This window comes from Cupressus sempervirens, chromosome 3, assembly GCF_028749045.1.
Source record: "Cupressus sempervirens isolate cs-2001-9-10 chromosome 3, ASM2874904v1, whole genome shotgun sequence".
Classification (NCBI taxonomy): Eukaryota; Viridiplantae; Streptophyta; class Pinopsida; order Cupressales; family Cupressaceae; genus Cupressus; species Cupressus sempervirens.
Window position 1 is genome coordinate 680,455,371 of NC_143120.1, and position 20,931 is coordinate 680,476,301.

At 31.1% G+C, this 20,931-nt stretch overlaps 1 protein-coding gene across 7 annotated transcripts; it reads right to left on the reverse strand.

Annotated features, from left to right (window-relative positions):
* Nucleotides 1-887: 887 nt before the first annotated feature.
* Nucleotides 888-15,891, reverse strand: LOC149568553 (wax ester synthase/diacylglycerol acyltransferase 11-like). 7 transcript variants are annotated; one of them, XR_016362578.1, is made up of 9 exons: nt 15,185-15,799; nt 14,506-15,087; nt 14,353-14,419; nt 13,155-13,297; nt 12,859-13,068; nt 12,606-12,743; nt 12,369-12,516; nt 1,546-1,603; nt 888-1,174 (listed from the first exon to the last, which is right to left on the reverse strand). XR_016362578.1 is itself a non-coding variant. In XM_089821451.1 (8 exons), the coding sequence occupies exons 1-7, from the start codon at nt 15,443-15,445 to the stop codon at nt 12,376-12,378; spliced, it is 1,542 nt and encodes a 513-aa protein (XP_089677577.1). In that variant the 5' UTR covers nt 15,446-15,798; the 3' UTR covers nt 3,210-4,188; nt 12,373-12,375. The 7 variants fall into 7 exon arrangements, 3 of the variants coding, with proteins under 3 accessions (XP_089677577.1, XP_089677578.1, XP_089677575.1); XR_016362577.1 differs by having other exon boundaries at nt 1,546-1,645; XR_016362579.1 differs by having other exon boundaries at nt 12,373-12,516; nt 15,185-15,798.
* Nucleotides 15,892-20,931: the final 5,040 nt, after the last annotated feature.

The following is a 20,931-nucleotide window of genomic DNA, read 5'->3' on the forward strand; positions in this document are numbered from 1 at the left end:
ACATCGTTCACCTTGAAGGGTCAATCGAAGTTGATCTTTCTCTAAGTGAGAGATACTTTTTGTTTCATGTATCTTTGTATCTGGATGCACAATATTTGTAATGGCTTTGTATCCTTTGAAGTATATTGCAGCCAAATCATATGCGATAGGAGCTTCCTCTTTGGTATCAAATGTTCCTAGCCATTTTTTCTTTTGTTGTATAGGATTCCACACTTGTGCAACATAACAACCATTTCCATACATATCGATATGACTTTTCTTTTGGACAGATTTTAGATCCATTGAAAAATGACATATGTCCTTTTTTTTCTTCAACTTTTTTAGAACGTTCTTGCAATTTAGAAAATTTCATGTATTTAGTTTTCTTCCTGTTTGATCTCATTAAATTTGAGATATGAGTGCTCTGCACATTGGAAGATTGATTATGAGGTGCATAGTTGACATGGAAAAAGTTGGTGTATGCATTACTACCTCTTGCTGGCCATATCATAGGCAAAGGCTACTTGTTCTACTGTGTCAAATGTTCCTAGCCATTTTTGTCTTCGTAGATTGGGCAATGTTATCTCTGCTGAAAATCGACCAGATGCTTTCTTGTGAACACCCCTGTATGTCTTCTCCATTTCTTCTTTTGTGTTTCTATGGCACAATTAAACTTTTGTTAAGACATGTCTCAATACACACATGTTTACATTACACTACAAATGACCAATCCTCTCAAACAACAATTTCAATTATAAAGAAATGAAAACGATATGCAATTCCAGAAAATAGTAGGTCAAAAATGACTGTTGTCATATTGTTCATAATCATCTTTTGTCAGTAGTTACTTGTAGCTTATCTCCATTATAAACATTATTTCCATACTATGATCAATTATAACACTACCAGCCGATAAATACTAATTGTCATTACTACTGTCATGACTAGTGACATTACTGTTATTGTATGTTGCTTGGTTACGTACCAAATGCATACAATATGGCTACCGTACATAGTAAAATTAATGTTACAAACCATGGAGTATTGTCCACTCTGAAGAATAGTGTAAAACCTACTAATGTTATCAAGATTAGTGTCATCCATGCTTTTATTACAAGTTCTTCATAGGTAGGCACATGCTCAATTTTGTTCTCAGCCAACTTAGTCATCATGTTCTGTGGATATGCTCCATTCACTGCAAGGGGGTTAGCAATCCAGAGACATTGTTCAAAAAGTGGAAAACAAATTGTTTGACTGTGGGTGGTCTCGACTTACAAATGTATATATGCATTTTAATCTATTCTATGAGGTTCTGATTATAGAGTTTGTAGTCAAGAAGACAATACAATTAGTAATTTTGCATCTTTGAGATCTATGCAAGCACACTATTTCTTTGACTTCTTTTGTTGGCAATCATTACTTTGAAGATAGAAACTTATGCCAATAGAGATCTTATGAAATGCTAACATGGATCTTAAGGGAATAATACACAAAGAAACAAGAAAATTTTGGAAACTTGTAACTTTGAAATTTCTAGATTCTAATCAAATGTATAACTTTACTTACTATTTTTTTCTTCACTCAACTGCCAAGCTTGTGTATTTGGTCCTTGTTGACTTTCTTGCTTTGCAATCAAAATTTCGTATTAAGAAAAGCATAATCAAACCTTCACAACATTAGATGTAATTAATTAGGTCACTAGTTCTTATTCTACATATGTGAAAAATAATGTATTGTGTGGCATAATCATTGTGCACAAATTAAACATAGTAGATCAAACTTTTACTAGTTCATAGTCAACTTTGAAAAAAAATAATTAGCTAAATAAAGCTATCTACATGTTTGCAACAATCAAAGTTCAAAACAACTTCTAATATATTATAAAGTGAGATGGAAGTTACTAGATACATATTGTAATATATTTTTTGAAGCCTCAATGGATACTTCACTAAGAAGCAAATGACATTGAAATGACCAGATACATATTATACTATATCATAGTAAAAAAATATTATAGCTTTTACATGCAAGTTGTGAACTTTCATTCATAGTAAGCATAAACTTATACATCATCACTATATTCTTGTGGTAATTGTCATCTTGTAATCATTAGTTCATCAATAAAGAAAGTGCCATCTCCCAATATTTGCTACAAGATGAATGCCAAGTGGCTCAAAACTATTCTCAAATACAAAAAAAAAATGACATGAGTAATGATGCTTTATGGTCTTAGCTGCTAACGCTCTTGTATCATTATCATACCATTGCCCAATAATTTCCGTGTTGTCATGTCTTATAATCCATTCAAGTGAAAACATTGGATATGTTACCACAAGGTTTATTATGGACAAAAGTGTTTCATCTTCAGCAACTGTGCTAAATGGTGATAGTTCGCAGAATAGTGTCTTGCATGCTGGATTGAAAATGGTTGATAATTCTTGTGCAGTGTGATTTTGAGGAGGGAAATGTCTTATGATATCTTCACAATGAACTATGATATGAACTTCCCTATATTTCTGCACCAAATGTTTTAAGTAAATCAATTCACCATTAGTCATGAATGGGGATAGAACACGAATTTGATTAGTGTGTGGTATTGGCTGAATGTCTCCCCATCCATCATATCTAAACATGACAACATGCTTATCATAAAAATATCTTTCCAATATTTTCCTTTGGCATTCCTCTGGAAGTTCTAGAATTTTTTCAAGAATACTAGATACTGGACTTTCAGAGAGGTGATCTATATCATGTTCCAATGAAACAAATGCATCAAGAAAATCCATTCTTGTGTAATATGGAGATGAAAAACCTGTTTTCAATGAGGAACATTTCTTAGAATTTATCGAGCATCAATTAGTTCTAAGATATATGTTGCACTTAGTGTCATTCTTTCATGGATATACTTTTTATGGAAATAATCATACAAATATCATTAATATAAATTATTCCATACATACTATTGAATACATGTGCAATAGATGACTATCAATTACAATGTTTCATTTTCCATCAATGGTTTCCACTATTCATTGCATGTTAATAGTATACTTTTCAATAAATGTGCAACTGATGACTATCAATTACAATGTTTAATTTTGCATCAATAAATTCCATTATTCATTGCATCTTAATAGTATAATTAGTATTCAAGTTCTAAACTTCGCTATAGTAATAATAGTATCATAAGTTTACAACCAATTATATTCATAACAAAGCTCGAAGATACATTACTTTAATAATCTTTTTATTCATATATCGATACAATATTCACATTACTTGTACATACTTGTTCATTCATAGCATAAAGTACCTAGGTAGAGCACCTAGTCTCTATAGTATTCTCCATACTTTGTAGATACATGTAACAATACACAAAGCACAATAGTCTATGTGTTATTTTTCACACTTCATACATACATGTAACCATAGGACAAGGACGATGTGGTAATTGAACTTTGACATTAGTACTTCCAATTTATGAGAAAAAGTCAATTTATAGCACTACTAGACAATCAAACAGTTCATGAAGAGCTTGCAGTTGAAGGAGTTGGAGCGGTCAAATCTATAGTTGGAGCAGTGAGATTTACTTCAGTTGGGAGTTGTTTTTCACTTGGATGCTTCTGTTCACATGGAACACTAGTTTCCTTGGGTAGATTTGTGTACAAAGACATGAATGCATTGTACAAATTTATCACTCTTGTCACAAGACGTTCACCCAAATGAGTAGCATGTGCATTTAATGCATGAACTAGAACAAGGTCACATTCATTAGTAATAGCTAAATGCACAACACTATAAATGCATGATGCAACCTCACACTCTTCAACTGCTTTATGAGAAAAGAGGCTGCCAGCGATAGATGCATGTGGAGTTCCTCGATATGCACAAATTGCTTCATGGTATCTTGTTGGTGGTACAAAGTACTCTCGTACATAAGCATTTGCTACTTTGTCAATGATTGTTGCTTCTTGTACGAAGTCTATACAATTTGACAAGAATCGTGAAACAATATTAGCATAGAAAATTTTTCTTGAAGCATTTTTCAGAAAGTCCTTGCCTATCAGTGTCCTTAGAGATTGCTCGACACATGAACAATCAAATATGAAGACATGTCACATTGTGGTTTATTCAATTGGTCCTATAATAGGACAGTCCCACTGCGGCCTTGGAATACATACTGGCTTATCCATTTTCAAGTTGTAAGGTCTGTTATCAACTTTTCAATTGTTAGATTCTACAGTGCTTTGAATTTCTAAAGCTAGTTATATTAGTCACTAGTATAATTCTCCTAGTAGAGAAAGTAATCGCTCAAGATTTTGAAAAACATGTTGCAAGTATTGTCTATAGCACAAGTTTTTTTGATTTAAAAGAAAAATCAACAAGATGCACAATAATACTATTTATTTTTCTGTTATTTTTTTATGTTTTATTTATTATAGCAATCAATTAACATAGAAACATAGAAATGAATTATAACATTTCAAAAAATTTGATATAAAAATCCAAAAACAATACTTGAAAACTTATTTAATTTTCTTTGTTTTTAGTGAATCATTATTATTAAAACATCTTAAATAGGTATCATAATGAAATGTAGTTATATATATAATAATAATAATATATTATACATAGTGCAGTTAAAATAAAATAACACAAATACCTAATAATAATAATATATAAGTTTCACTACTACAAATTGCCACTCTTCTATGAGTGCTATTTCAAGCTCTCTTGTGAGGCCTTTTACATCATTATTAGCTAAAATGAATAGTATATCTTTATTGCTACATGAATATATTTAATTGATAAATGAGTAATTGAAGAGAATACCAAGTTAACATATGAATTATTGTACAATATTAAATCAATTTATATCATATATGTTATTGATTAATAATTTAAACATGATATAAATATATAATATGAAAATAGTCAATAAAACTAAAAGTAATTTTGTCATAAATCTTATTATAAATTATTAAATGTAGAATATAAAAGTTACATTTGGAATTTAATTTTTAATTTTTTTTTAAAAACAATATTGAACTTAATGTAATGCATTGTAAAATCACAATATTTAAATTAATAGATTTTTAATCAAGAAATTTATGATTTTTAAAATTTTAATACATAAGTTAAATTTCAGAATTAATTATTTTAAATTTTTTATATAATATTTACGAAATCTATATATAAAACAATGCAACTCTTAATAGAAATAGTATATTTTAATTAAAAAATATTGATCTACCGAGGAATTTGCTTAGATCTACTAAATCTACACTTTCCTGCAATCCATTTTTTCCATTCTGATCGTGAATTGTTTGTGGTTCTACCCTCAATTTAAATAGAACATTTCGGTAATTGTCATGTATTAAAAGCTAAACTAAGTTCTATTCTAAACGATTCTTTACATTTCGTGTAGAAACCACTCAATGTTCCTCAAAGATTTACCAGGTTTAATCCTTAATCGGCATTTTTTTAAAATAGATTCAACAAGATTCAATAGATAACATCTCTGTTTTTAAGCAAATTACAATCATTTGATAAAACTCATATTATGCAAATAAAAACATATTCTTGCCTATAATATTTGACTTGAAAACTCAAAAGAGCACTCGATGTATTATCAACAAACACAAACATTGTGATTAAAATATAACTTGAAAGTATTCGCTCCAATGCCAATCACCATCTAAAGAAATTCCAGCTACACAATCCGTTGCAAATAATCTCTATTTCAAGCATTCATTAAATAGACAACGCACCAACCAACCAAAAACACAAGGAAGGAAATTCTGGAGCCTAGTAGGACTGCATCACATTGACCAGTCTCACATGGAGACAACTGAGAATGAATAGCCATTAAATTGCAACCTATGACGAAGAGCATTAATTGGAAAATCAAATTCAAGAAATAAAAGTATGGTAAGTTTTATATTGTAGCTGTGAGTTTTAATTCTATTGCCAAAGCTATTCTTAGGTCTTTGACATATCAAAGACTAATATGGTAGATGTTCTTATCTAACACAAATATTTATATTTTCTGGTTTAAGTCTTCCTAATATAAGTCATTGATTGTCATTGCTGCACATTAAGAAAGTTAGCTGTATTATTCAGAAAGTTGCTAGTTAATCTCATATTCAAAGTCACATCGCATTAGTAAAAGTTAATGCCATACATTAAAATATTGTCTTCGACATAGCTTAGCATTGCTATGATCATCATCTATTATTCCTCTGTGAACGGATGTTATTTGACTTGTCATACATTATCATCCTCCAATGAAGGTATTCATAGAAAAATCAAAGAAATTCATTTAGAATTCGGTCATTGGTTAGTGATTACATTCATAACTGATCAAAATTATTACATGTTCAGACAATTGGTTGATTTATTATTCATACACATTTATATTTATCATTATAATCTACTGACAATCGTAATAGGTTTAGCATTAAATACTCAATGCGAAAGTGGGGACGTTACAAATACATTCCATTCAATTTCTCCGATCATCGAGCTAGGTACATATAATCATGAAGTTGAATCAGAAACAAAACATGGAATTAGACTTGAAAAGAGAATCAACATTCAAAACCGGTTCAGACAACACTTCATACTCAGTCAACAACAAATTTCCAATCAGCAATTAATATCAAGATATTTCATTGGTCTGAGTACTATTATCTCCAAGGCATACCATAATATTAAGGAGAGTGATAAGATGCAATATCCAATGACTAATATCAACACATCTTATAAGGAAGAGTGTTTATATCAAGGATATATTATTTACAAAATATATTATTGAAGCTCTGGAACTGTTTATACTTATCCAAGAACATAAGGTTGACGATAATGATAAAGGTGGGCATTGAGAATTATACTACTCTATATGACTTATGGACATTAATGGAAGTTCAGAAACAAGAACCATGAGCACAACGATGAAAATAATGATTAGTGATCTAATCCTCACAAAAACATTGAATAATATGTTTGAAACAAACATAGTAGATTTTTTCCCATATTTCAGAATTTGCTACAACAAAGAATGTTTTAGTAGTAGAAAAATGAGCATCAATTAACCGTTGTTGTTTGGACCCATTTTTTGGTAGAACCACTTAGTTTGGAGAAACTAAGAACAACTTGGGCAAATCAATCAAAAGGATAGATGAGAGGGCATCAGTGCAAAATCCAATATGAGGGAATTGTGTTAAGGCGACCAATATTTCTAGAATTTTCTGAATTGTGCAATTGCAATATGATGGATCTCCCATCTCTCGGTATTTGGGATATTATATCTTAATTGGTAGATGTCATATTATGGCTAACTTTAAATCTAATTATTATGACACTAATTGGTCAACTGATGGAGTCAGTATGATTTATGTGGATGTTGGAGTTTAGTGTAGAAAAACTACTAATTAGGCACTGATTCTTTTTATGCTCATTTTTATTGGTTCTTATAGTTGAACTAGTATAGAATGTACATTTATTTAGTGCATGATTAAATTAAGATTGTAGATTTACTGAAGGGAATGGCATGCTAACTCTAGTTAGAGGAGACCCTAGGCTTATTTTCCAGATCAAATCCCGTAAAGTAATATTATGGGGTTCTATGAGATAAATGTTTAAGAAACAGTGTTATATCTTTCACAAGTTGTTTGGTACTTTCCCAAGGCCTTGTCAAACCACTGGAATGTGCTATGGGTGGATTGACAGTAAGGGGGTCAAAGGCTTGAGTGAGTTCATTAGACTGCCCCTGAAACTGGTTATGAGATATTGGTAGCATGGGAAGCTATATAAAAGAAGGCAAGAGGCTGTTCATTTTTTTTTTTTTTGGACAAGGAGGATCTAAATTAATTTTATGCACTTTGACCTGTCACATGTTTCATAGATTGAGTCTTTAAAGCCAAACCTAATGATATATATAACCCGTATTTAATCATTGCATTTTAGATAAGTGTTGAATATAAATTACATGTTAAAAAGACATCCAAGTGTAAAGCATATGCCAAACACTAACTAAACGGAAGCATAATACACCTAACATTATGTAAAGATTACTGATACCCATAAAATTACTCACCACAAGTATATTTGAAAATATAAACCCTTTGCTAAAAAAACTCCCCAAAGTCTTATACACCTAAAAATTTCTAACCTCAAAACAAAGAACCTCCACTCAATTTGTACTTCAAGCTTTTCCCAACTATCAAAGAAACAAAAGCAATAACTAAATTTATTTTGAAAGCAAAAAAAGTTATGGACTTACAAGAAATATTAGAGAGGCAAATAAAGAAGGGAGAACTTGTTGGCAAGGACTCAATAAGCAATGTATAAGGTTTTCAATTGCATAAAGCCCTCTTTTAAAGGTGATCTTCATTATAGGTCACACTTAAGGCGCATTACTCTTCTAGTCATGATGTATTTAGAACCATTGTAAAGCCATCTTTTAAAAGTGATCTTCATTATAGGTCACACTTATGGAGCACTACTCTTCTAGTCATGATGTATCCACAACCATTGGTTCTCATTTGTTTGCTATACTAGTAGTGGAATGTAGAATCTGTCTATTCTCAAGTCAACATATTTTAATGGAACTAACATTAAGTAGTGGAATGTAGAATCTTACTATTGGATATTGGAGAGGAAAATGAAGAAGGGAGAACTTGTTGGGAATGAGTCAATAAGCAATGTATTCGATTTTCAATTGCATAAAGTCCTCTTTTAAAAGCGATCTTCATTATAGGGCACACTTAAGCTGCACTACTCTTCTAGTCATGATGTATTCACAACCATTGGTTCTCATTTGTTTGTTATACTAGTAGTGGAATGTAGAATCTATCTATTCTCAAGTCAACATATTTTAATGGAACAAACATTAAGTAGTGGAATGTAGAATGTTACTATTGGCAAGTCATAGCTTGGTTCTTTTGCTATAATTGTGATGTCATCAACAGTAATAGATTAAATATATGAATCTAATAAAACATTGAAAAATCTTAATGAGTAATCGCACTACTCTTCTAGTCATGATGTATTCACAACCATTGGTTCTCATTTATTTGTTATACTAGTAGTGGAATGTAGCATTTGTCTATTCTCAAGTCAACATATTTTAATGAAACAAACATTAAGTAGTGGAATGTAGAATGTTACTATTGGCAAGTCATAGCTTGTTTCTTTTCCTATAATTGTGATGTCATCAACAATAATAGATTAAATATATGAATCTAATAAAACATTGGAAAATCTTAATGAGTAATCGAAAGTAATACTATATTAAATAATATGATATATTATTATCACCTTTTATTTGAAAATCTCTTATTTGAATCAAAATAAAAGTAATAATATATTACATAATATAATATATTATTATCACCTTTTACTTGAAAATCTCTTATTTGAATCAAAATGAAAATTCATACTTCAAAATACATAATCAAAATTCTTTTTTAAACAAATAGAACATTATGTCATATTAAACCATTTTATGTTTAAAGGTTCTAAAATTCATTTCTAATTTCAATTTTATTCCTCATTTTTCATTTATTTACGTATTTTATATGAAAAATCATGTATTTCATATTTATTTGAGTACAAAACTCTATAGACATGCATGTATCACTTCTCTATCCTCTACAAAATGATCTACTCTATGAACATTCGAAGGATCATATCATTAAACTTTTGACCTAGCTTATCTAGTATACTTGTCGAACATTTAATTACTTGCATCTACTTACCAAATTTGGTTTCCTTTTGCTCTAAAGTCGATGATATATTTTATTCGCTCCCTATTACAGAGGGCCAGGACCGTGGCTCCCTATCAATGTGCAGAGCACATTGATACACAATTGTTTTAATTGTGCAAACATATCAAGCAGTTGAACAAGTGGAACAATAATTGAAATTGAAAATGGAGGATTCAGTTGGGATCCTTTCTTGCCAGCATCTAATTTATCTGTAAGTAGGTTGTAGGTGAAAGCTGGGATGAAAGTTGGAATCACAATAAACTACTAGTGATGCTATATTAGTTCATTGAGTTTGGCTTTACACCCTTTCTCAGGGGACTGTCCCCAACAACTTGACAAGATCCATGTTTTGGGATTGTGTTTTGGTAAACTCCTGAACCATTTTGTAGATTAAATTATAGAAATTATTGGGAATATGCATCTAAAGATTACCAAGGTTCATTCTATAGTAGACAAGCTCATATATTTCAAAAGCTTCAATGCTTTTTCTACCAACACAAGAAAGTTACAAAAACACCATCAAACATAAAAAATCTAATAACATTTCATGCACAAAAGTATTGTGATCTAACATATCTGCATAGATCTTTGCAAAAAAAACTCAATTTTTTACAACAAATTTGATTCTACACAATAGATCATCGATTTCAAATTTTGACCAATGGATCTCAAATTTTCAAACAAAAAACTCAATTCTTTTACAAAAAACCGATTCTAAACAATAGACTAGGACAAGCTTCCATAGATAGATTTCATATAAATATGATGATCAAAAACAACAATACAACTACAACACAATATGTTCTAAACAATAGATTTGGACAAGATTCCATGTAAACATGATCATCACATAAAACAATACAACTAGAACACAATATAATCTCAAATAAAAAGAATAGAGAAATCTCTGACATACCTTGTACTCTAGTAGAAAGAGACGAAAGCCAAGCCTTTAGAAATATGAATTAAAAGTAATCAACCAATGCTATAAATAAGCAAATAACAATTCTAGAAGATTCCATAATCAATGCTCACACATGACAAATGTTGACTTAAAAATCATTTATAAGTCACAACTATAAAGAAATATATTCCCTAACATCCATAATCAATGCTCACAGGACAAATGTTGACCTAAAAATAATTTATAAGCCACAACTATAAAGAAACATCTTTTCCAAGGAAACTTATGTATAAGCCGCAACTATAAAGAAATATATTCCCTGACATCCATAATCAATGCTCACGGGACAAATGTTGACCTACAAATAATTTATAAGCCACAACTATAAAGAAACATCTTTTCCAAAGAAATTTATGCAACACTACAATCATAAACGACAAGATATGTCATCTCTCTAATTGCTTATCATGTCATATTGTTTTGTTTGTTTGTGTTGATTTCTTAAAAATGGAATACAACTATAACCACAACAATAATAAATAACAAGAAATGTCATCTCTATAAATCCTTATCATGTTGTCTTGTTTTGTTTGTTTCTATTAATTTTTTAGAAATTAAATACAACTGTAACCACAATCTATAAATATTTGACAATACTAGTATTGATATCTAAAGTTTGGAAAAATAAAAAATTATTTTGTGTGCACAAAACAATAATGAAATTTTTTTTTTTCAAACTCATGACTCTAGCACACATAGACCAATCAAATTGCATGAAAATAAGCTTGACTAAGTTTGCAAAAATGTTAAGAAAAAGATATTTCTATAGTGAAAAATAGATAAAAATAAATAAAGGCTCCTGGTTGGACAAACTAATAAGATCATTCTCTTTTAATGAATGCATAAGTTTCCTGCCATGGCAGGAACTAATAAATATATTTTTTATGAATTATTTCAAATATAAATGAAAACTTTATTGTTGCAAAACGTAATTGAATAATAAATTGTTTTGATGAGACAAACAAATAAAGGAAAAAGTTGCACTTCCTATTGTAGCACAAAACAACCACTCAAATTGTCAATAGCTATATTTTGTTGAATTTTTTTAAATACAATAAACATGAGAACTTTATAGCTCAAAAAGTAATTGAATAATAAAGTGTTCTAATTGAACAAAGAAATTAAAAAGTCAAAGTGCATTGAATGTTATAGTTTTCTAACTACGGCAGGAACTAATAAATAGGGGAGACGGGCCCTAGCTTTACTTTTCTCAAAATGTTGTATAAAGATTTCAAATAACCCTCAATTTCTTTTGTATTTGCTAAAAAACATAAACTAAAATGTAAATCTTACCAAGAGGAACACTTAAGTTTCAAAAACAATTTAAGTGTCCCCTTTGGTAAGATTTATATTTTAACCAATTTCTTTTAAGACTTTACGTAAAAACAAGATTTAAGGACCACATGAAATATGAAGCGAGAGCATATTTTTGGTACAAATATCCGAAACAACCCCAAAAGTGAGAGGGTATATGTGTACTAAGCCATTAAGCCATATTTTACTGGCCTAATGATATATCTCGTTATTGTTTTCCAGAATAAAAATATACATTTTATTTAATTATAAATAATCATTATCAATGATAATGCTTTTTTTATCATAATTAGTAATAATTTAATTTTACCCATTAAAACATGATCAAGTGAAGCACGTACTTACTATTTACGGGACAGCTTGCCTCATAGAATGGAAAGCATCTACGCAATCCAAACAAAGTTGTTTGGGGTGTGCAATCACATCTGCCGCTGCACTCACCACTAAAGTTACTTTTCCCATGTAACTTTGGAAATGAATTGTCAAAGCCTGCATATCAAAACCAGTGATTTGTGTAAGAAATTGGAAAAACAACTGGCGAGAAGGCTGTCTGGTGCGAAATACAAGTGTATGCTCACGTGAGGGTGGCCAGAAACGGTCGGAATGATATCCATGATTGGATGGCCGAAGAATTCTACTTCTTGTAAGGGTCCCACCATGTTGGAGAAAGAAAAACTTGTGTTGGCGATCATATTGTATGTCAGCATCGTAGCAGCCTGCCACATGCCAGGAATTAATGATTACTAAAACAGCACAAAGTTAACGAAGAGTACTTCCCTACCAATCCTTACCCTCTGCAGATTCAGAGTTCAGAGTATGAGACTTCCATACCTTGACGCCTGCCAAATTGATCAACAGGGTACCGCTTGCATAAGTAAAGGGCGCCTCCAATGAGAGTTTTTTCCTTCTAAAAATGGCCGTGGCTGCACGGGCATAATCCAGAGGATTCTTGTGCTTCTCAGTGGGTAGAGAAAGAATCACATACCCTAAATTGTTCCCCCACCTTGCTTCATTCCCGGACTCCATCATCTCTGCTAGCTCCTGATATTAGAAAACAAAACGGCTTAGGAAAGTTATTTCACACAAAAGAATATGAAAAATGGATCTGATTCAGGAGAATACGTTACATGGAGCCCCGGAGCAGGCCTTGTGTTCACTAGAATTGTTGAACGAACGCGTAGCTTTGAGGGCTGCACCCTCTCACCATTTTTTTTTCTATCCTCTGCTTCCTTTTTTGTGTCTGCATTAGCATTTTCCGAACGCTCCTCCTCTTGCAATGCAAAATGCACATATAATAGGATCAAATTCGTGTTATATTACCCAATTTCTGCAAATCCAAAACATCACAAATATATATATGTATGAGAACAGATGCAGTACAAGTAAGTTCATCTTGGTATGGTCGATGAATATACCGTGGCTGTTGGTGAATTGACAAGCCACAACTGTTGGGAGCTGTAGGGTTGAGATGAAATGCCACTTTTAAACCAGTCAAAAGTATGAGCTGGGGATGCTCAAGCCTTCGTGACAAGCAGTTGTTTGCTTTTGGTTTACAGCCGTAGTGAAAAAGCTGTTGTGGATAGTATCAAAGCAGTGCGAATTTCCTCTTCAAAATGGTTTCAAACAATTTCCACTCCCAGAAGGTGATTAGAAGCTAACAGGAAATGCTGCGGAGGAAAAGCTGGGATTGAACAGGAATACCATAGAAACGTTTGACCTCTACAGCCATTAGTGGTGGGTATAGATTTGGAAGTTTTTGTCAATTACACGAATCATTGTATGAAGTCCACATTCTGTAACTAAAAATGGAACTTATTGTTTGGCTTAGTTTGGAGCAATTTATAGAATTTAGAAGGATTGTAAGTCAATTGATCGAAGATAATTGATGACAGAATGTCTCTTGATAACACAATCTATTAGTGATGGAATGTTTCCTGGAGGTATGACATGAGACCTCCTGTTCAGATCACTTTAGGGTAATGAAAGATACCCTCACTATCAGTCCTAAAAATAGATACCACCCTTCAATTCTAAGCCTCAACCAAAGAAATATCAACATAGACTTCTGTTACAAACAACCAAAGAAATATCAACAGAGACGTTTTGTTCCCATATCAGATACCAGAACAAACACATCAATGAGACAAAATTATCAATGAAAAGAACTCCCTAAATAGTTTCAATTCTTTTGCCTCCCCCTTGAAAACAACAATATTCCATCGCAATACCCAATCACACCCAAAAAATGGGGCAAAGAAATCCCAGAAAACACTGTTCATAATTTACACAGCGGAAACAGATACATAAAAGATAAGGTTTGTTTACCATATCTGCGTTCCAGGTATCTTGTGATCCCTGCTGAAGTAATTCCCAGCATAACATCGTTCACTGTCTGGATTATCCAACACAACCGCACATTAACAAACCGTACAGATGACAATACAATCAATTTATGTCCTGCAAATCTGTAAATCTTACCCCTTTAATAGCATCCTTGACAATTTTGACATCCTCCAGACTGATAGTCTGGTGAACAATCTTCTTGGGACTCGATTCCACGCCTGGATATCCCTTAATCGGCGAATGGCTATCCTTGAGCCAGATTATGGTAGCCACAAAATAAAAGATATCCACAAGTGTGTACCAGATTACAAGAAGTATCCCCAACAAAACTCCCAAAGGAAAGGGCAAACCCCTAAAATTAGCCCCAAAAATTCTACTAGACCTTGTTTGGCGGGGGATTGTGGGTAACAAATTGGGGTCGGCGTGCTGTCTGGTGCAGGCCAATAAGAGCGACATGAGAGACACACCATCCCCTAAAGAATGATGAACTCTCATCACTATACCTGAGGCCGCCTCTTGACTCTTCACATTTATGAGATGAAATTGCCACTGCGGCCTGGAGGAATCCATTGGAGGGGCTGTGGCCAATCTGGCCGCATAATTTTCATAGAAATCAGGGTTTCCGTTCTCTTCAGGGTCGATGCAGGGGACGAGAACATGATCATTTATCTTCACTTCCGCTGGTACCCAAATCAGCGTCCCCTTCTTGTTTTTCTTCTACAAATACAAATACAAACAAGAGAAGAAAGCCAATAAATAATATCCGAAACAGAAAATCAAATAAATAAAGCATGCTTTGCCCTGACATGCTCACCATTACGCTGGAGAATCGTTTATGCATTAAAATACTGGATTCAAAACCCGCTCTAACAGCCTTTACATCGATCTGCGTTTTCATCTTAAATATGGCAATAATATAACAGTTTAAGGAGGATTGACTGAAGACGCGGCCAGCAGGGGTTACGGGTTCGAATTCGGAGATCTCCTCTTCGGCATCTGCACATTCTTTCTTGTCTTTTTTCACTGCGATTCTCCTGAGCTTGGGCTTGCCAATCACATCTTCTGCCGCATCCATAATCTTCCTTCCCGAAGAACTTTTAAAAAGGGCAACACTTCGATCGGATTGGTAAAGCTTAATACGGCTATATGGAGATCTACGTACCTGAGAGCTTAATACGGCTACCTGAGCAAGACAAGACAATAAAATCCCTGACCTGGGATTAATGATCAGAACCTGTCCTTCACATTCTCGTATTCATGGCCAGACAATTATTGAGCATAAACTGGACGACCGTCGAAACAATTGGGCCTTCTCACCGGAAAATATCAATTCAAATATCGCTGGAAACTTTGTGAAAAGGGATAACCGAGAATTCTACACGCTTCACTGGATATTTTTTATATTTAGCGGCTGAGTTTATTTTCCCAGACCAATGGGAACTGTAAATAAATTTCACTTGACAGAACGGTCAGACCGTCAAATTTGAGCAGGTAGAAGATTTGTTGTCATAGAGGCTTTTGTAGTTGTTGTAAATGCGATGACTTTTTTTGTATTTAATGATTTAAAATAAAGCCATTACGTTTACAATTGACTAAATAATTGAAGGGAATTTAAATATATAATTGGTTGGTCCAATAATTAAGCGAATCTAGTTATATATGACTTATTTATATTTTATGGAGATGACTAAACGGATTTCCATAAATGGTTGGGAAGGTTAGTATTAAGAAGATTTAGGTAACCAATTTATAAAATTTGGAAAGATAAAGAAAATAATATATAATATTCATATTGATGTAATTTATATATAGTAATTATTTGTGCGTTTATTTTTTTCATTGAATTGGAGTTTAAAATTGAAAAATTGAAAGAGAGAAGAGATTATAATTATTTTAAAGAAGGAATATTGTTTCTCTATTTTATTTAGCTTGCAATAGCAATTCTCTAAATGAAAAATGATATTAGTAGGTCAACAAGTGGTTTCAAATAATATGAAGAATATGACTAGCACTTGCACCCAAAAGAGGTGCAAGGGATACAGTGATAGGTATTTGATTTGAAAGTATAATTGAAGTTTTGCATAATAAAAGTAAATTTACAATAGTACAAGTCTACAAACATGTATCATCATAGAAAGTAGCCTACTATATAGTAGCATCAAATACAATTTGTGGCTTTTGTAGGTCTCAAAAAAGCATAGCACTCAAATGCATGGAAAGACACAATATTATATGATTCCTAATTACAAATCTTCTCTATTTCCTTAGAAGGTGAACTATTATAATTCATAAGTGACAATAATTATCACGACTTGAGGAAAGAGAGAAATTTATCAATTAGTTCTTTAAAAGTGGGTGTAGAGCTTATTCTCTCAACATGCCAAAAGCATTATAAATATAAAATACAAAATCAATATAGGAACACAAGATCAATAATAAAATCATACAATGCATACCAAAATTGATCACATAAACTTGCAAAACATAAATTAAGCCCATAAGCAATAACTTTCAATAGTTAAAAGATAATATAATTTGTTTTATCAAAAGGAATGCTAACAATTAAAACATAAAATCTTAACGAAATATTGACACCTGCGTACTCTAAATAGCCTTGAAGTTTGTAGAATTTTCATCCACATACAAGTTTCTATTACAAATATGTCACTGTATAACCTCCAAATCTTAGCCTATCATAGAATCTTTTTTAAAAGGGAATGTTGAACTATCTCAAATTATTTTGTCTTTTGTTTTTTTAGCAAGAGATTTTTATGTGAACCACTCCATTACATGGAAAGGGTCTTTGATAAACTCCAAAGAAAATTCCCCACAATTTTGATGCACATACAACATGGGCATACACAACTTAGTAGAATCCTTCAAAATAGAAAAATCATAGCAAATTTCTACCATAAAAAGATAGGAAACTGATTAAATGAAAAGGTTTTCCTCTCATATATTCTACTTTTCAATAAAGGTTTAGATCACCAACAATGTGACTTCTTGAAATTGTTTAACTAGATCAAAAGAAGACATGTCGGGTCTAGGTCAATGTCCAAAGGAGAAAAGCCCACACCTTCTTTTACACCTAAGATCTTCCTTTTCACTAGGATATTGATTTTCTATTAACTCAAGATTAATTGTCATAAACCCATACCACATTATGCTAATTTTTCAAATATAGTTAAATAAAATTCTTCAAATAAGGAGACAAGTCTAATTAAGCTTTCTTCTATATATGTATATATGTATATGTATATGTATATATATATATATATATATATACATATACATATATATATGTATATATGTATATATGTATATGTATATATATATACATATACATATATACATATATATATATATATACATATGTATGTATATGTATATGTATATCTATATTTATATGTATATACATATACATATATATATACATATACATATACATATAAATATAGATATACATATACATATACATACATATGTATATGTATATATGTATATATGTATATACATATATATATGTATATATGTATATACATATATATATATATATATGTATATATGTATATATGTATATGTATATATGTATATATGTATATATATATATATATATATATGTATATACATATATATCTATATATGTATATACATATATATATATACATATACATATATACATATATACATATACATATATACATATATATACATATATATACATATATACATATATACATATATATACATATATATACATATATATACATATATATACATATATACATATATACATAAAAGATGTGGACATTATGATCCCTACTACTTTAGATGGAAGTGTGGATGCAAACAAAGATTAGTGTAATGTCCCATTTTTTGGAAGAGTTAATTATAAAGTTATCAATTAAAAAATATATATATTACAAGGTAACTTTATATATTAAATAAAAAAATCTTCTAGAGGTTGCTGGAAGAAGCAGAGAAACAATTAAAAAAGGAGGCCGACCTATCGATAAAAAATGAATAAATAGGCATTGAGGGCTCATTGCCTATCATCGAAATTTATTATTGATTTTTTCTTATGTGCGTTGTGGAGCCTAGGGTTTTTGCAAGTAGTCACAATTGGCCATTGAGAACGAAAACTCTTAATTGGTACGCAATTTTGAGGGTGTGAAAGATCACCTGAATTATTGCAATTGTGGGAAGGATATTTCAGTCCTTTCACTTGTGCTTAATTGCTAGTTTGGAGTTTCAGTTGGAGTTGCACTTTCATCATATCACCTTCAGCATTTAGTTTCCACCATTTGATCAATCTAGGTTCTTCATTTCAATCTGTAGTTGCAACAAGTTCTCAATTATATACAACCAGTTAGGGTTTCTCTGTAATGTGCCATATCATAATGTTTTGGTGCTAAAAATTTCCATATCTTTTGTAAAAAAATTTGGTTCTCATTGAATGAATACATTGGCACTATTATTACTTTAATTCAGCAATATACTTTCAGCAGTGTATTAAATTTAGGGTTTTCTTTTAGTGGCCTATTGGAAAGGGTCATTACAATTGGGCATCTACCCCAATCTGAGCCCATTTATCTGAGATATAATTGCTCATTGCCCAAAATGATAAGATTGCATATTAAACCAAAAAAATGTCTAAAAGACCATGACCATTAACATTTTTACCAATCTAATGGTGAATCTGCATCCAATGTGAATCTCTTCTCATTCCAATAGAAAATCATTATTTAAATATAACATTCACAATTTTTAATACACTCCCTAACATATATCCCTAAGATGAAAAAGTATATTAAAAACGTTACTTTCTTCACAAACTTCACATAGTTAAATGACACATAATTGATCACAATTTTAGTCTAAAGTAAAGTGACTGAAAGTGAACAACTCTTCATTATGTTAGTTTACTCAATTAGGGTTGAAAAACTAATTGGCTTGAAGTTGGTACTAAACTAGAGCCACTTCACACCCAATTTTCTTAGCCATGGGTTTATCATAGCAAAAAGAAACATTTTGTTAATTGTACAAATAAAACTCTCAAAATTTAATGTGGGTTAGCATTGATAGATGCTATCCTTAACTAAAAAAAAAGATTTCACATTAAGCCTTTGTGCTTCAAAATCTCCTACTATTAAAATAGAAAATAAAAGTGGGTGATTGCATATGGCTCAAGTACCAATGTTTTATGGCAAATAAGTTCTCAAAAATGATGCAATTTGTCTAAACATAAGAAAGTAATGAGATAATTATTTCTAAAATGTTTTTTCTCAAAAACTATTTTAGGTTTTTATCACATGTGCTTAGTGGTATCTTCTTTGATAATTTAGATTATCTTTATTATTATTGCATAGTAGTAGTAGTAGTAGTAGTAGTTAATTAGGCTCATTAATTTGACACTATTAGTAGTGTTTACATTCATTTAAGTTATCTTTGTGTGGAAAAGAGAAACATCAAATTGAATGTGCATGTGTATATCCTTGTATATATTATAAATCATGCAACCAAAGACAATTGAAACAGACAAGAAGGGAGGAGATGAAGGATGATACTTGTCCATATTACTCAAAAGGAGAAGCTAGTTGCTAGTGATAATTTAATGTTTACACTAGCTCCTATATGTTAAGAGGGATTGCATATGGTATTGAAGTTTATGTGGGAGCAGATATTAGTTTTTATCAATCTTCACCATCTACTTTAATGAAGTTGTCAAGCAATTATTAATTTAATATTCATAGTTGTTTCTTTAATGTCTAATGTTCTTTACAACATTGAATCAATAGTTGAGACTTTAAAGTTGTTATTACTTATGAATAATAATTATTAAATGAAATGCATTTGCTTTTTATAAAAAAATCAATCATGTGATGTCATTAAAGGTCTCTCTTGTGGACAACCATTTTGAGTTGTTCTTACACCTTGATAAAAAGCATATTGATTTGGAATCAAATTTGATGGCATGAAAGTTAAACTTTAGTTATTAGTAGAAAATTTTGTCACGAAAATTGTTATAAAATATAAGAAATGGTCTAAATTTACATTGCATAAAAAAAAATTAATATAAAATAAAATACCTTATAAATGAATTTGAATCAGTTCATAAAATCAAATGATCTAAAAAAACCAAGCCTAACTTAAATATTTTTCTATTTTTCATATTTCTTTCATATCAACTCCTTAATTACACTCCCAATTACATGTTTTAATTAATGAATTTTCCATATCATAGAACCTTTACCTCCTTAATAATTTTATTGAATCCATCATTTGGAAAGTGATGAACATAATTTTATCCATCCCTAGAATGTGTTGATAGTCCTAGACATAAGGCCATGAGAGATAGAAATTTAGCCCTTGGTCAACATTTTAGGCACTTTCAAGAAATTTCACATAGTAATTAAGAATGATTATCATCTAATCTTGATATTTCCTAAATAAGGGTTTATTGGAAGCACTAAAACACTAAGTTCAATAATCTTTCTTCACTAATGCCAAACAATAGACCTCTTACCATGTGAAATGTGTAAATCAAACTAATGTGAGGCA

Bases quoted from the DNA above. Each gene is read 5' to 3' on its own strand.
- LOC149568553 (XM_089821451.1), bottom strand. From the start codon at position 15,445: ATGGATGCGGCAGAAGATGTGATTGGCAAGCCCAAGCTCAGGAGAATC. The intron at 13,298-14,352 runs GTAAACAAACCT...TTGCATTGCAAG, and splicing joins ATACCTGGAACGCAGATATG to AGGAGGAGCGTTCGGAAAAT. The intron at 13,069-13,154 runs GTAACGTATTCT...TTCTAATATCAG, and splicing joins GGCCTGCTCCGGGGCTCCAT to GAGCTAGCAGAGATGATGGA.